The following is a 17,932-nucleotide window of genomic DNA, read 5'->3' on the forward strand; positions in this document are numbered from 1 at the left end:
AATATGACTACTGCAACTAAACATTTGCAGTGCGACTTGCTAAAGAAACAAGGTGTGTATGTTCTGGAGCTGCTGAAATTTCACTTTTGAATCCTGCTTAGCTTTGTGCACTTTCGTGGAATCCAGTAAAAGGAAGCTGAAATCCTAGTTAGTGCCTAGTAACCAAGCACTAACCACTCCTCTCTGCCTTTTTAGTGAGAGGCTATTACAATCCATCTCTTGCCAAGCATCTGCATTTCTACCCTCAAGACAATACTTTTTAGGCATCAATCAGTGGCATTGCAAAATGCTTGTGTAGTCCTCCAGACATATACTCAAACACTGTCAGATATTACTACAAATACCAAGTTATCCTTTACCACAAAACAAGGTGACTATCAGTACCCCGGTATAAGACTGCTTTGCTAACTCTACATTTAGCAAAGACTGAATATATGCACCCAAATTTCCACCAGCTGTATTAAAGTTTTTTTTTGCCTCATGCCAACATCACAGGTCTAGTATCAAAAGTGTTTTGCTCCTTGCACAAAACTCCATCTCCTAGGCATATGTCCAACGTCATAAACTATTAGGATGCTGAAGCTTCAAAGCTTTTGCTTTAAAAAACACAACCAAGTGGCCTACAACCAATCAACTAGTTGGTGGGTATCCCAGGGATAAATACTGCCAAGAGCAGACACAGACAAAATTAAGCGTATATCACTTCCCTCCTCCTAGCCTGAGCTCTGCAGCATCTGAACAGGTTGAACTACTCACAAGGCAGCTGCACAGTGCTTAAGCTCACAGCAGAGGAGCTGCCTAATTACTCAAGGTGGAAATACATTAGAATAACTGCACCTGAAGCCCTGCCACAAGCCTTTGTGCAGAGCAGCCCAGTATCTCTTTCCTCCATGAAAATGAACCTGCCAGCCTCACCATCTCAGAGCAGTGGTATCATTTGCATGACGAGGCATCCCCTCATACCCATATTTTCCTAGGTTTACATGTTCACATGCAAGCAGCCAAACAAAATCATTGTGTATCCAAGAGATCGGATGTCTGACATTTAATTTTTCCCACCTTTTGAGGCAATAATATTTTAAAAAGACTGTATAGAAATAAAAGGAAGTTAGTAATCAGAAAGTACCTTTGGCACCAACTTTGAAAAACAGCGCAGGCAATTCCTTCCTGTTACTCACTGTGATGGAAGATGCTCTGTGCTTCTGTGATGATAACCATTCTGAACTGTCTTCATTAACATAGCATCACAGTAAGACAACAGATAGCCATTCTGAATCATCTTCATTAAGGAACAATTAAGATTTAAAAAAAAATTAAGATCAAAAAAGCAGCCAGAGACATTAAGGAGGATATCCACCCAGTTAAACTCAGAGGATTAAAGGACAACCAATGCTCAGTGGTATTCTGACCATTTACTGCAGGAACAGATGATGAAAGATCAGAACAGTATCACTGTGTAGCTGGGGCCAAGTATAAAAATATTTGCATTAGTTAAAGATCTTCAACAAGTGTTCAGAAAGTACACTCCCATTCTCTAACTGTTACTCCCATTCAGTGTCTGTTCTGTTATTTCAAGTGCTTGAAAACATCACTCATGGGGCGGGGGGGGAAACCCATAACACACAGACTGATTCTCTATCCTCTTCTCATTAATAGTAAAGATGCATGTAGGTAACCAAAGTGTAGGCAAAGAAAGCTGAGGAAATAAAACAGTTTACCTATCATTCACTAGGAATACCTATAGGACTGCATTAACATCTCTGCAAAAAAAAAAAAAAAAAAAAAAAAAAAAAAAATAGCTGTCAACCTTACAGAGCAACAGATGTCTTTATCACACAAGAGGAAACAGCTTTAGCACTTCTGATCCAACATAACCATCAGATATAGTCTTCTCTTATCACACTAAAAAGTTACTATGTTTAAAACAAGCGAACAAAGCAGCTTTGAGCCAGCAATTCAGATGAGCAAATCTCTACAACACGCAGCTGGAGCTGCCTGTCCCTACTCAGCTGGCCTCCAACACATCTCGGCTCCACTAAAGGAGAGGAAAATCACTATGGCTCAGAGCATCACAGAAGACTTAATACTGTCGCACAAAATGAACACTCCTAGGTATTAAATGATTGCAGACTTCTAAAAGGAACAATACAGACAAAGCCTCCTTTGAGCAAACAGATGAGAACCAGAAAGCCTAACAAACACAGGCCTGCAGTAGAGGTCACCTCAGGAAAGAAGAAAATCTACAGGTCCGCCTCTATCTCTCTGTATTCTTCTCAGAGCACTCTGCTAACGACTTATCATTCACCTTCCCATAACCAACTGCCCAACAGCCTACAAGAAACAAACAAATCTGAGAGATCTGTTAAAAAGGCTCAAAGTATATGCAAATAGAATACCCAAGATAAGAAGGTAGCACGGGCTACAAGAACACAGACTAGAACTAGCAAGCATGAATAAAGACTGTGCACAGGAGTGAAACAAAGATCTTGTGATAACAAATAACAAATTTTCACTTTCCAATTTTGAGCAGTGTGTATTATTTTTTAGGTAAGGGTCAACAGGTTTTACCTTCTCTCAAATGAGTTCAAATGTTAAGAACTATTCAAGTGAATAATGCTGAAAATTACCCAACTTTCTGATTAACACTTAATAGAAGTGACCATTAAAAACACCACAAGCATTCACATCCATGACAATCCTATGACAACAGCAGTATCTGCTGTTTCCAGTTACACACTTCCAATTAGATCACCATGACTCTTAAAACTCCCTTTACTCTGAAGAAGTATAATGACCGTTTTATGAGTAAACTAATAACAATAAAATATACGTCTGTGAAGAATGTAGAGCTTTATTCAGATAAACACAGCTTTGCTTGGGATAAAGATCCAAATGTACCTAACATGGATCCCTGGCTAAGATTTTAGTTATGCTTTTTGAATGATTTCAGTAGGGTAAATATTTAATTCCATGTCTGCATTTAGATTACTCAGATTTAAGTTTAAAAAAGAAAAAAAAGGAACAAAGAACAGTTCTATGTTCTGCCACAGAAATGCAGAACATAGCAAGTTGAGCTGCTTCTCCTCTCAAAAAAAAAAAAAACAACATCTGCAAGGAATACTCCTATGCAATATGAGATCCCTACCTTTCTTTATACTGAATTTTTGACTACCAACTGATGTCCTTTGTGCTGACTCTCCCAGGGAAGGGAATAAATTCAAGTGCAAGGCTCTTTCTTGGATGCATGGGGATTTCCCAAGAAAGTACATTACGTTTTTTGTAAGGATTTGGACGATGTCAGCAACTTCCCTGCTTTGTCTCATTAACTGAGACACACAGTCAGTTTTCCGTGCACATCAATAAATGCACAATCCCCGACTGATTTAGATATAAATAGAGCAGTCCACGAAGGACCTTACCCGTTACCCACACAAAGCTACAAGATTGGCATATATATATATATATATATATATATATATATAAAGGGTCTGTAAAAGAACTGCATTCTTTTCATCTTAAAACCCTAATATTAATATCCTTGCTAAGATGCAAACCAACATTTGTAAGTATGACATTTGTCTATAGTTTATAATACATCAGCTAACGTGTGTAATTTATTTTTGTTTGGGATACACAATGCCCTAAGCATACAGCAAGCATCTTCCCAAGGTACCAGGAAATTACACCAGACATTTTTTTTTGCTGAAGGATTTGCTTAAGAAAAACAAAAATACCACATAAACAAAAAAAATGAGCAATTTTCTCCCTTAGCTTAAAATAAGATAAACCTCTACAATAAACCTAAGTGACTTCTGCTTCCCCTGCTGCATAAAAGGAAGCAAAACTTGAAGTCTATCCAAACACACAACACAGATCCAAAGATTCAGAAAAAGCCAGGAATAATACAAGCTGCCTATGAGTTCATCCCTTGCTATATCCCAATCCAAAAATACAACTTAAGATAATTCTCACTTTTTCCTTGGAGTGAACCAATGGGAAAGCAGGCTAACCAAGTTTAGGTCAAGCTGTACTGTTGCTTCAATTCACTGCTTAAGCAGCAATTACTCCAATGAAACAAAGGGGGAGCATTTTGTTAACCCTGCTTAGTAACAACTACCAAAGAGGCATGCAAATAAGGGCCATGCCTCTTTGGAGCATCTCAAGCCACAAGCATAGGGCTCTTTAAAACAAAACAAAACCAGTGGCTTCCACATAGCTATTACCAAATAATCTCTGACCACTGAAGTCACGTGTTCTAACAAAGCAGCATTATGAAAAACATCTTGATCCCTAAGTAACTATTTACGTAGGGAAAAGTAGTACAGTATGAAAAGACAAGGAAGAGAAAAAAATAAAAAGCACTTAGTTCAGAAATAAGAGGAACAAAAAAATAAATAAATAAATAAATGGACCATACAATACAACAGTAAGCTTAATAAATAAATAAATAAGCCTTTCCTAACAGAAGAAACAAATTCTCAAATTAAACGTAGGATGAGAAGATGCTTGATTTTGCAACCAACTTGTCAGCTAACCAGATTCGTTTTTAAAAGAAAAATCAGAGCATGGCAATATTTCATAAAGGCTTGCAGTGTACAGATCCCCACACAAGCCATGGAACCAGAAGCAACACAGCCTTGCCAGAGAAAGATGGCAGCCAGTCAGCCCAGGTAAGACATTTCTGACTGAACTATAACTTTGGCATTCATTGTTGCCACACTGCCATAACACTGGAGAGCTGCTCAAGGCACCCTGACAACATAAGCAAGCTCTTCACGCCACAGAAATCACAGCAAAACAAGCTTGTGTATTGCCCTTCCTTACTACATGGAGAGCAACAGCACTGGCAGCACAGGAGAAGTGACACAGGAAAAGCAAAGTCAGCCCCCACAGTCAGTAATATGGGCAGCCACAGCTGGAACTGGAACCTCTCATCCATCTAAATCGGAACCACTAAAACATACAGCACAGCCACTAGTGCAAAACCTGAGCAAGTATTCCTCTGGACAAAACCACACCTGTGGCACTGTTGTGTGACTTCAAGTTAAAGCCAACTTTGCCGCGCATAAGGACAGTTCTATGCAGTATTGCTACACTGTGCTCTGTGGATGCATCTCCTCCATCAACTTGCTCAGGGATCTCTGCCCTGAAGCCTTCACAAAACAGCCCTAACTGAACTATGCAATAGGAGGAGATGGAGTGTCGGTATACTTTTACCTTTCCTGGCAATCAGGAGACAAATTATACGCTTACACAGCAATTGCTAACTTCTTTATATAGTGCTTTCAAACAGGACACAGAATATGAGCTAAATGAAAAACACTCTGAAAGTAAAACTAAAAAGCCATAGTGGATATAAACTGTTTCCTTGCCAGGACAGTTTCAATGCTTGAAACAAGCTATTTTGATCTTAGATCTTTCAGATAAAACTGCCATTTGTGAAAGACACAGATAAACTTGGCTTTTAGACCTCGGCCTCAGCTACCAGCCACACCGAGTACACAGTAGGAAGTAAAACAACAGAAGAAATAAGCAGCCACAAGCACAGGATACTTCATACAATACATGAAGAGCTGAGAAGCACAAGTACATATGCAGGGGAAGATTAGGCCATTTGCTTCCTAACCTTCAAAGTTCTAGAGTGAGCCACTGATATTTCTGCAAAACCACTTTTGAGAGCAACAGCTCTCAACTGCTAGCGACATCTATGCGCATCATAGAAGCCTGGCAGAGTGAGGTTGAGAAACGTGAATCAAATCCATCCACTTCAACAAATGAGAATGGTACAGACTTCATTTTATTTGCCATTTGTCTAAAATATCACGTGCTTGTATTTTTGCTGCCAAACTTGCCGATTTAATTTCCCCTAAATCATTTTTTCCCATCCCTTTGCCCAGTCAAAACCTGACTGAAGCCGCCTCTTGCTGTTTGGCCTTCACATAAAAGAGTTAATTGGATTGGAGCGCACATCCCTGCACTCTTTCACAGAGCCAGGCAGCTGGTTGAAGCATTGGAGATGGAGTCCAGTTTTCAGAAAAAGATATAAACAAGCCAGAAGTATGGGCTGACAAGCTCAACTGCTTGGGGGGAAAAAAAGCTTACAACTGAAGACTGAGAGCGCAGAAAATGACTCACTGAAGCAGTCTACACTCTCAAGGCACACACCATCACAGAAGTGGAAGAAAACTGTCAGCCAGTCCACCTGGAAAATTCTATGGGTGTGGAAGGTCTGCATGTGGATCCAGACAGAGAAAAACTGCGGCTGAACAGAAAGATGAAGGAAAAACAAAATACTCCTTCCCTTGAAATAGTTCTCAACATGTTTTGATGCAGTAACTAATGCGGGTAGTATCAATGAATGTGTTAAATTAATGCAACAGCTAGCAATGGAACATGGACACAAAAACAGACAGGTACTCCAGACTGTGCTAACTCCGTTCCAGAGTTTGGTTCTACACATCACTCATTCTGAAAATGCTATTCATCCAGCAGTTGCACTGAAACAGATCCATTGCCACAAATGCAAAGCAGAGTAAAATAAAACCAGGAAAATTAAGCTACAGTTTGAATCTTTTTTTTTTTTTTTTCTTAAACAAATATTTAATGGTGCTACTAGATGGAAAAGAATTCCCAATCTTGTGATTACTTGAATAAAAGTACACAACTGCAAAGTCTCACAAGTTGCTTGAGAAGAGCAACTCATACATCCCTACAGGTATTATTTACTAGATGTGCAAGGGATGGCTCATCTGCTGAATTCCATTGCTTCATTTTAGCAGCACACAAAATGTACGTCACTTAAGCACCTGCCCACTTCCCAACACTAGAAGCATTCTGACATCAAAGCATGTAAAGCTATGAATTACTGTGGGTCGGCTCCTCCACCTCTCTGCTATGGCAGAAGCCCACTGAGGTGATCCCCCTGCATTACAATTTACTTCCAAGATACATAACCTCTTTCTGTATCAAAGAACACAAAGATGAAGGCCCAGATTTAGAAAGACAGATGGGTTTCCATCCATGCATCAGACACAGATTGCTCCTAGCAGAAGGTTGGTAACTGAATACTTTTGAAGAAACTGACCTAAATTTAAACAGGAAATGAGACATTCTCTCTAGTCAGGAGCTAATATTCTATGACTGGAACTCACCTTAAAAAACAGGAAAATAAAATAAAACAAGAACAGCTTGCCTGTAGCATCTCCAGTAAAAGAAGTGCTCTCCAGACCCAATCAGATACCAAATGGAATCCATGCAATTTTCTTATGTACTAAAACATTCAAAAAGTCAACAGCAAAAGACATACAAGGAGTGTAATGAATTAGTTTTTCTCTTTTTGATGCATTAGATACTAATAAAGTCAATTCCAGTAGAAAAACTAACAACCAACTGACCCAGCTATCTCAGCACAACTAGCAAGAATAAAAAAATTATACTATGTAATGAAATAGTTGTTTTTTTTTTTAATGTATAATTGCTTAAAACATGCCTAACCCTCACTGTTAGGCTATAACTTCCCTCCCCCCCACACAACATTTGACAAAACTAAAATATGTTCTCAAGTATAAGAGCAGCAAGACCACAACACCTCAGCAGCCTCCGCTTGTTCATGTCCTTAACTTCCTTTAAAGCACCTAATCCAATCTACAGTAACAACACACCACAAAGTCCTTACCCAGCAGATGCTTGGTAGCTGTATCCTCACATCCTCACCAGCATCCCCATGTGTCTCTAAACAACGTAAGCAGCAAGTACCAAATGACATAACTCATGTCAATAGCAACTTCTAGAGGTGCTTTCTATGCATTTCTAGGCATGGCACTCCTGGTCACTCCTGCAAGAGCAACACTCCTTTAGAATTACTAAGTGTATCATAGCCCGTAACTATGGATCTCTATGTCTAATGTGAAATAAGTAACAGAAAATGTAAAAAATTCCAAAGAAAACTATGATTTTTCTGCTCCATATTCTTCAATATATGTTAGTTAACACGAAATGGAAAAAAAGAAAAATCCTAATAAAACGGAAAATGCTGAAAATGTGATTTTAATGGCTAGTTGACATCTTTAAATGTTTTCCACAAATGAAGATGAGTTCTTAATATGTGGATCCTGAAAAGGACCAGAAGTTAACACTGGTTTCCACTGACTTCACCAGATGGAATCTGTCTGCAAAACACAAAACACTTTTTTTTCCCCCCCTCTTTCGATCCCAGCAGAAGAAAAATAAACATATTCCCCCTCATCCCTTCCCAAAAAAAAATACCGTTCTGGAAGAAGTTCCATTTCTAAGTAGTCATCAATCTGAACATATCTCAACTCCCCAAAAATGTATTTTAAATTATACACACCTTCCAGAGTAGTTATGTATTTGGAAAACTACCGTTACTATCAGTGCTTTTACAGGTTCCTCTAAGGTAGTTTGCCATTGTTCCTACTGCCAAACTTACTTTCTTTACCTCTCTCCTCTGTTTACACATATACATACAACCTCTTCCAAGTAAATTACAACCATCCCAGTATGCTGTCAAAGCCAAGTTCAATGCTGATGCTTCAAGCATAGGATTGTTCTCTCTCTACACATTCACGACATATACATCAATTGGGTTATATTTTCTTAATATTGTAAAAACTTACCGAGAAAGCTTGCAACACCGGAGGCCCGGGTTCAAATCCCCCTGTGGCGCAAGTGGTAGAAGTGCCGCTCTGCTACACAAAGGGCTCGAATCCCAGGAGTTGGACTCGATGATCTTTAAGGTCCCTTCCAACTCACACGATACTGTGATACTGTGATATTCTTCAAAATCACTTTGTTCCAGTACCAAATTTGCCTTCTACCTCCAGCTGCCAAACATTTCTAATCAAACAGAAGCTCTATGTGCTTCTGCACAGTTAAAATTGACAAGCTATTTCATGTATATGAAACCCAAGAAAAAATAAATCAGCTGCAGTGACAAAGAAGGCACTGATTTCAAGAGGAGAATAATTCAAATTAAATGTGGCAAGTAGAATTTTTTTTATACAAGTTATCCATATGAGCTCAATACCAACAGAAAAAGCTTTAAAAGTATGTGCGTACAAGTAAAACTCTAAGTGGAGTAACAGGATGCCCATCCTGAGTGCAGTGCTCTACAGCTGTTATCACAAGCTGCTCGTGCAGATGCATGCTTATGAATGATGAGATAGATGCAGATAGATGTATCTATCTCATCATTCATAAGCCTGTATTTTTTCATACCTAAGCAAATGGGCTTGCTGCCTTCTTCTGTAAATATGAGAAAAAAAATTGAGTATTTTCTTCCACTGTTAACATTTTTAAGTTACATTGCTACGCTCTTCACAGAAGTATCACACTCTAGTCATAGAGTCACAGAATCACAAGGTTGGAAAGGACCTACAAGATCATCTAGTCCAACCATCCTCCCTTTACCATACCTACAGAAAACCACTAAACCGTATCTCCTGTCTCCCTACCCAGATGCTTCTCGAACACTGCAAGGGATGGCAACTCCACCAGTATTACAATAGTGGGCAATGTTTCAGTCAGAACTATGATTAACAAAAAATAATAATCACAACACACAGTTGGATATGCCGGTATTTCTCTAACTGGAACTTTCTGAGCTATGTGTCTTCTAAATAGCAAACTATGCATTTCTTCATGTGTGATTTTATGCCACCTCATAACGATGGAGTTGTTTTTTTCTTAAGCAGCTTTCAATAAACAACTGACAAGACTATGTAAAAAAGTTCAGTGGTTCGTGGCCAAAAAATGCTCCACACTCTCAGCCTCAGCTTTATTGCACAACTGCTATCTACTTAAATTCTGAACTGCAGGAAAAGAAGCAGAAGCCATTGACAAGCAGACCACTCTGCTGGCAAACGTGATGTGACTGGTAAATCCTCAAGAGGTACATTGCCAACCAAGATAGGCACCAGAATCTTATTACCCAAGTGCATTAATGCAAAATGTTGTTTATGATCATAACTTGACAGCGGAATGAACCGTTATGCTTCTCAGTGGAAATCTGGGAAACCACTTAAAGCAGTCTCGTTTTCCAGCAAGCTCCAGATTGTCTCATCAGCCCATACTGCACTACGCATCCTGGAGTCACATCACTTGGATGTTACACCATCAACTGCTCCAAAGTCTCCCCTGCCACTGACCACATGACTACTCAAGGCATCAAAGACAGAAGTTATTTACACATGCTGCTACCACAGGAAAAATAAGCAGTTTTGGTAAGAAAGCCAAACATTCCAGACGAGCAGAGCAACAGAGGCAGACAGTGCTGCACACACTTACATCTGCAGCATGACTTCGTTGAGAAACACTCCATCCACCAGCGTCATGTATTCCTCCAGGCTGGTCCCATTCTCTTCTGCTAAGGGTCCGAACGTCCGAACCTGAAATGCAATCAGCGGGTGAGCAGGACACAATGCCAACAACAGGGAAGTCGATGAATATTAGGCGAGCAAAAATAAATAAATAAATAATAATAAAAAAATGAACGCTTACCCATGTGACGAGAGGGCTGCGTGTGAACTTCTTCAAAAGGGGGGTGAAGACTTCGTTCTCCATTTTACATACGACAGGCTGACATCGGCGTGGCTCCCTGATGCCAGAACTATCGAAGCCCTGCGCCGCAGCAGCTCCCAGAAGCGGAGGAACTCAGCTGTAGCCAGCCAGCCCCATTTTCTCAACGCGGCGCCAATGCCGCCGAGAACCCCGCGCGTCAGCTGCCAGGATTAACCTTCCTCTTTCCAACAGCGGTGTGTCTGAAAGGCCGCCCGTGCGTATCTCGGTCCCTCTATCGCCGTCCGCCCGCTACATGCTGAAGATCCGAGAAGCAGGAAGGGAAGCACGCAGGGAGCCTGCCCACCGCCCGGGATTTCGCATCAGACAAAAACAACGGGCGGAACAAACCCCTCGCTCCTCGGGCGGCGAAGCCCCGCGTGCTTACTGGGCGGCACGACTCCCGATCCCAACCCGCCCGTTCCCCTCCGGCCGCGCAGTGACGCAGTGCGGTGACGCCGCCGTCACTCCCGGCCCGGCGGCCGCACCTCGCGGCCTCGCCCTTCCCCCGAGCCCCCCGCTGCCCCGCCGCCGACCCCTCCCCCCGCTGCCCCGCCGCCGACCCCTCCCCCCGCTCTCAGATAACGGCCGCCTCGCCTCAGCCGGCGGCTACGAGCTGCATCACCCACCCCCTCCTCCCTGCCGCTGAGCGGCTCCAGCGTATGAATCCCTCCGCCGCTCGGCTCCCTTCCCTTCGCCGGCCGCCCCTCGAGCCGTCGCTGCTGGATGGCGGCGCGATTTGAAGAGGGGCGGGGCCGCGGCGGGACAGCTGCGGCAGGGAACGTGCACGCGCCTCCGGAGCGCGCGCACGGCCTTTGCGGCTGGGCCGCGCCGCTGGAAGGAGGGGCGGGGATTCGGCGGCGGGAGGGGGAGGATAGAGAGTTGCCTGTGAGGAAAAAGCGGTGGGGGGAAGAAAGGAGGGGGGGAATCGCGAACGCCTTTGCGGAGAAAAATCGGGGGATGAAGCGCTTCCTCGGGAGGAGCAGGAGGAACGGGGATTCTGCACGGAGAGGTGAAGCGCAGACACGGCCGCACCGCCTGGGGATGCGGAGGGGAGAGGCGGCGGGCTGCCCCGAGCCATTGTCCTGCGCTGCGGGCTGCCGGTGGCAGCTGAGCTGTCAATATATGCGATCTTCTATTCCAAGGATGACCTTACCCCCATCCCACCCCCATTTTTTTTTTTTTCTTCCAGAGTTGAATGGCTTTATTTTCATGTGTATGTATTCAACAGCAATCGGGGCGGGGTGTTTCTCCCTCCCCCCTCCCCCGCCTAAGAAATGAGGTCTTCAGAGGAAACTCAGTCCTCCTGTGAAACAAAGAGTGAGCAAGGGAAGATCCGCAGACTTGGATCAGAACAAGGACCTGGTGATCCATGGGTAGAATAACTGCCAGCAAACTACCAGCCCTTAAAAAGAGCTAGAAAAGCATTTCTGTAAAAGCCTGAATACCCAACTGCTACGTTCCCAGTCTCTGGCAGCAGCCTGCGGTATGCATTTGTGCGTGCAATGCCATGGAACTTCCCTGGCTCATCAGTTTGTTTCTTGTGGGCTCTAATTAGTCATTAATGACTTTGGTTAAAGCAGTTGCTATAAATTAGTGACTGGCTAGAAGAGGCTTGCAGCCAATATGGTGCTCCCATGTTAATAACACCAGCTGGTTCCTGAATTCCCAAACAACACACACTGAAGTAATGGTTTGGTTAAACGCTTTTGGAACGTTTCACTTAGAACCATAGAATCACCATGGTTTGAAAAGAACACCTTAACCATTCAGTCCAACCAATATTTTCCCACAAAACAACGTCCCTTAGTTACAATAGCTTTATTGTTTCTGTAGCTTACATTTTGTCAAGCTAAGCATGAGAGTACTTGCCTCATTTTCAGGTATACACTGCAATCACAATGAATTGCTGATTGGGGAACTATTCGCCATATAGTAATAGCTACAAGAAACTGGATGAGTTAGCAGCTCTTCACTTGCATTCATTGTCCATCGCCTGCATGCCTAGCTGTGGGTACCTGCAGGATGCCTGTGGATGTTAGGAATGCTCATTGTACAAACAGGTGTAGCCAGGCCTGACCCATTTGCAGCTCTGAGAGTGGCATAACTCAGACTTGTACCACTCCCTCAGCAAACCAGCAGCCCACATGAAGTTTGAAACTACCTTATCAACGCTGCACACCTCATAAAGATTAGGCTCCAAGCTTTCAGCTTTAACTGGGATGTCTACAGCTCTCCTTTACAGTGACTTGAGTTTGAAAATTCATCTCAATCCTCTCCTTGCCAAGTCAAATATATGTTGGCTACAATAGATCTGGTAAGATAGTTTAAATAATTATTAGACTTTGAGAGAATAAAAGGTAGAAATACTAAATTACCACAATTAAATTGTTCTAATCTTTCCAGAAGTATGTGTGCAGTAATATCTTGGAACTGTAAAAATTCATATTTTTAACAGTATGTTTACATACACAGAGGGAACAATCTTGTGTTTCTGCAACTGTCCTCTGAAACAGACCCATCAGTATTTAAATATGTGTGTGGCCCACTGCATTTGAAAGAACAAGCTTAGAGATTGTCGCCTCCCGATCCGGCGACAAGTCAAGGCTGCTGTGTGAAAGTACCGTGCCTCAGCGCACGGGGAACAGACGGGACTCACACACAGTGCGTAATGCCGAAAGTACAAGTTTAATGCCTCACAACACACCCTATATAGTGGTACAGGTGACCACCCCTGTGTGACACTCGTGACCTCCATGACTCCACCCCAGGTGCACGCAGGCACCCCTGTAAAGGTTCCCCCGCGTACTCCCTGTTACCCCAAAGGTGATTCTCACATTTAAGGCTATTCCGCAAACAAATCAAACATTAAACATATGCAAAGAACAATTAAGCCGTCACAATAACATACCAAAGAGATGCAGCTGCAGTGCCTACAAACCTGAAAACACACAACAACAGCTACCTGCCTATCAGTTTTTGAAATGCTGTATGGCAGCACTTAGTCAACTTGAAGAGAACAATGCATTCAAGTTCAAGATAACAGCACAGTACACAGTGGAGTTACAATTTTTTCCAAGTTCAATGTAATGTAGCACTATTGTACAGAATCTTCATGGCATTCCAGATAGTCCAGCATGCATTATAAATATCACACTCCATAACCAAATAACAAGACACAAACATATTGGTTGTGCAGAATCGTTCCAAATGTCCACTGCTGGGGGATTATCCAGGAACAAGGTCTCCCCCGCTCACAAACTATCAGTCCGGCTAGATGAAGGCTAGATTCCCAGTTCGTACCTTCAGGCACACTGGGAGCAACGCTGTCTCATGTGCCATTACCAGCAAGCTGCTGGCCAGTGTTGACGTCAGATCACTGGCTGCACTGGAAACATTAACCAAGGAGATGTTGACCAAAACCAGTGCTGAAATGTTCGGATCCTCACGGTGTGCAGGATGGCTCGTCGTTTGGTGCCGGCTTAAGCCAACATGCCAGCAGCCAGCAGGGCCCACTTGGGGTCCCGACACAGGCGTATCCCCTGCCCATGACAAGGAGTGGCATAGGGTTTGGGAGCCATGGCCCTCCGTCAGGTCTGATCAGGACCTGACCTATTGGAGTCCATTCAGTCAGCTGATGGTCTCCCATCCGATTCTCTAGATGATTTAAACTAAACAGTGCACACAGGAGGAGAGCGTCTGGGCACAGCTCAGGCCCCTCCAGCTCACCCCATCTTTAAGCGCACGAAGACACCCCTTCAAGGTCTGATGTGCACGCTCCACAATAGCCTGGCCGGTGCTGTTGCCAGGAATACCAAAGGTATGCTTAATGTCCCAAGCTGTACACCAGTGTCCAAAACATGCACTTCTATATCCTGGGCCATTGTCAGTCTTTAACTCCTGAGGTGCACCCATGACAACTCAAACCTCTGGGGTTCACCCCTGCAGGAAACGTGTTAGCCGAATGGCAACCTGGGCAACTCTGTACAACATCACGTGCAACAACAACTGAAATGTGAAACATGCTGTGTAGTGACAACGCCGACTGACAGAACTGCCCACGTGACACTTCAGCAGCGGCACACAGACCAACCGCAGCCATGCAGCAAGCAGCACCAGCACGCTGATTCCCCCCCCCCCCCACAACCCCGGACGCTGTCCCGACTACCCTGTTGGAAATATCCTCAGTAATTTTTGGTCAGGACGGTATCTCTGATAAAAGCAGTTTTTATTCGCGATTGCAATGGCGGGAGCCCTGCTAGCAGAAGTGCACCTACGGACACGATGTTACCGTTTCTATACCTTGTCTCCCATATGTCTTCCCCTCCCCTTTCCCCTTTGGTTGGGTATTCCAGGTTACAATTTTACCTGAGGTTTGCATTTGTTAATTACATTCTGAAATTTGTTAGTTCACGTACTATCTTGTGCCAGTCAGTCGCCATCCTGCTGTTTTTGTTTCCAAGATGTCTCGGTACTCTTATCGTATTGATATGTTGATTCCCTTCAAAGCTTCTTCCATTCTGTCCCAGAGGCCTTTATGTTAAACAAAGAACCCGGGGGGAGGGGGTGATTCCAATCCTTCCCGATATCTCTTCAGGTACTCGATATCTCTTAGGTATGTCACGACTCGTATATTTTTGCAATGTGTACAACAAAACATCAAAACATACATTGTTGCTAGTTTCTACAGGTATATTGTTAATTATTTTAACTTCTCCTCTTTGGATCCTTTATTACTCAGGTCTTATTTGTCCAGCACCAAAAATCAGTATTTCTATTTCAGACAGCTGGACAGACAGGAGCTGCAGTCTTTGTACCTATGACTTCTACCTAATAACTACAAATTGCTTCACTCATATAATGAGACCTTGAAATAAAATATTCTTATCTTATTCCAAAGGCAGAAACAACATTTGATTCCCACAACCCCAATCTCCAGGCCAAGATCACAATGGGAGTGTGGCAACGTCTGCAGCAGTATCCACCAGAAACTCCAGGGTCATATGGGATCAACAAACCCACAATGTGTAGGCAGACCCGTAGACCTCCAGTTCCCCGACCTACTAGCACTGAATAACACAATCTACAAGCATTTATCTCAGGAATCAGATCGCACCCGGTCAGAATGCAGTCTTGTGCCTTGATGGTCCAGCGTTCAGCAGCCTCGGCTGCTTCCCTCCCCAGATCTCGATCGCTCGCAGCTTTACTTTGAGAGCCCAAGGATGCCTCACTACCTGAGGCTAACAGCTTTTTTATCTGCGTTAACTCCGTTTCAAAGTCTGCCTCCTCCTCGCTAGTCAAGGACTCCCCGGCGCCACGCCGTTCTGCTTCCCCTCTCTTCTCTGTTTCCTCAGAGACCTTTTGTTGAGGGTACGGGGGTGGCATAGCGGGGAACACAGGCGGCTGAATAGGGGCAGCCGCGTCCTCCACCAGTCCTAGCGGTTTCTCCCCCGGAAAATAGATAAACCCTCACCCCCCCCATAGCCCAGAGCCCTCCCGACTCATCCTCCCCCTACTTCAAATGTCCCATGGAGGGAGCGGAGGGGGCTGTTGGAATCTGTAACCGGGCTAATAATGGGGTTTTCTCCTCAGCTACTGAGGCCCTTTGTTTCTCTACCTCTTCTACTGAGTCTCCCTCTTTTGTCTCCTCTCGATCACCTAGCTCCTGTTGCTGAGTCTTCTCCTCCTCCCCCTCGGAATCAATAGGCCCCAACGAGGTGTTAACGGCTCGCCATAGCTCCTGCTCCCCTTTGGCCGATCTAGTTAACTTTCTAAGAGCGCCAAAGGCGGGTAGCAGCTTCTGCGCCTCCTCGTCCCCTGCACAAGCTCGCTCAAAAAGCTCCTTGCTTGCTTTCTTGCCGACCGACTCACACAGTGAGAAACTTCATCAGCCAGACCTCTCCGCATCACCCACTTAATAAGCGGATCGAGGTCCTCATCATGCACTTCACACCACACCCGTGAAGCCATCCCCCACATCATACTCACCCACTGTCCCATAATCAGAACTATAATGGAGTTGCTGTCTCACACACACCGGTCCGGACCATTCTCACCACATCACGATCGGGGTCACCGATTATCGCCTCCCGATCCGGCGACAAGTTAAGGCTGCCGTGTGAAAGTACCGTGCCTCAGCGCACGGGGAACAGACGGGACTCACACACAGTGCGTAATGCCGAAAGTACAAGTTTAATGCCTCGCAACAAACCCTATATAGTGGTCCAGGTGACCGCCCCAGTCAGACATTCGTGACCTCCCTGACTCCACCCCAGGTGCACGCAGGCACCACCTACACAATATCCAACAGAGATTAACCTCTATACTTGAAGTGTACTGTTTGTTCTTGTACCGGTAAAGTTATCCCTGTCCCACTTATACTGCATCTCCTCTGACACCACATCAAAGATTCTACACTGAGGACACTTAAATTACAAAAATATCTGTATGTAGACCCCAGTTCTGCCAATTCTGCAGTATTGTTTCAGGATGTGTTGATTTTTCTTTTTTTTTTTAGCTTAATTTCCTATGCATTTTGTTGAAAACAAACAAACAAACAAACAAACAAACAAAAACAAACAAACAAACAAAAAAAAAAACAGAAGAGAGCATCAGAAACACAAAGCGAGGCCTCAGACCTGCAGGCAGTCTGCATGATAGCATAACTATCTGCTTACTGCCTCATTTACCTTATCAGAGTTTGTCAAAAGATTTCTGGTGGGTCCTGCCCACGTGGAGCTAAGGGAGGGGACTGCTTTTTGAGAAGAATGTAAACAACATGCTCATCTTCAGAGCAAGATGTGGTGGTTTTCTCTTCCTGTCGTGCATAAGCAAAGGAAGGAGGCAGAGAGAGCTTTCACTGCTGCTTTCCCCCATGGATCTGCACTGCCAGGTTTTTACGCTTTTGTCTGACCTCACAAAACTTCAGATTAAGTAAAAATAGGAAGCAAGCGTGGATGTGAACAGTGAAGCAGGAATTTGGAACAAAGGGGGGCTAAAAGGGGGATAGTTATAGGCAGTTTATAGAAATAAGTAAAGGAAACTTAAAGGTAGTTTATAGAAATAAGTAAAGGAAACTTAAAGGTAGTTTATAGAAATAAGTAAAGGAAACTTAAAGGTAACAAGTAAAAGAAACAAAGGGCCTAGGAGAGCAGGGAGGATGCAGATAAGGAGTGAGACCTCACGGAGAACATCAGTCAAGGAGGAGAATAGATATTGTAAATACCAGAAGAGGAGTTGCATTCCCCCTGATAAGACAAGAGGGGGTCTGTATGCTAAAGACAAGACGGGGTCTGTATGCCAAAGAGCTATTGAATATGTATCAGAATTCCGAGAACTATTGACTATGTATTAGAAG

The 17,932-nt window shown here is 43.7% G+C and overlaps 1 protein-coding gene across 14 annotated transcripts in view; it reads right to left on the reverse strand.

Moving 5' to 3' along the window:
• The window catches only part of CCDC88A (coiled-coil domain containing 88A), a 71,285-nt gene extending 59,911 nt beyond the window's left edge, over positions 1-11,374 (reverse strand). For 13 of the 14 annotated variants that reach the window (XM_072333685.1, XM_072333680.1, XM_072333686.1 and 10 more), the window contains exons 1-2: positions 10,519-11,032; positions 10,306-10,406 (exon numbers count right to left, since the gene is read on the reverse strand). In XM_072333685.1, coding sequence (XP_072189786.1) covers positions 10,306-10,406; positions 10,519-10,581 — 164 coding nt within the window. In that variant the 5' untranslated portion in view covers positions 10,582-11,032. Of the gene's footprint in view, positions 1-10,305; positions 10,407-10,518; positions 11,033-11,204 lie in introns of those variants that run through there. The other variant, XM_072333673.1, reaches the window with a different exon arrangement.
• Between the last annotated feature and the right edge of the window lie 6,558 nt (positions 11,375-17,932).

The sequence above is a fragment of the Excalfactoria chinensis genome, chromosome 3, assembly GCF_039878825.1.
Source record: "Excalfactoria chinensis isolate bCotChi1 chromosome 3, bCotChi1.hap2, whole genome shotgun sequence".
In the NCBI taxonomy this organism is placed as follows: Eukaryota; Metazoa; Chordata; class Aves; order Galliformes; family Phasianidae; genus Excalfactoria; species Excalfactoria chinensis.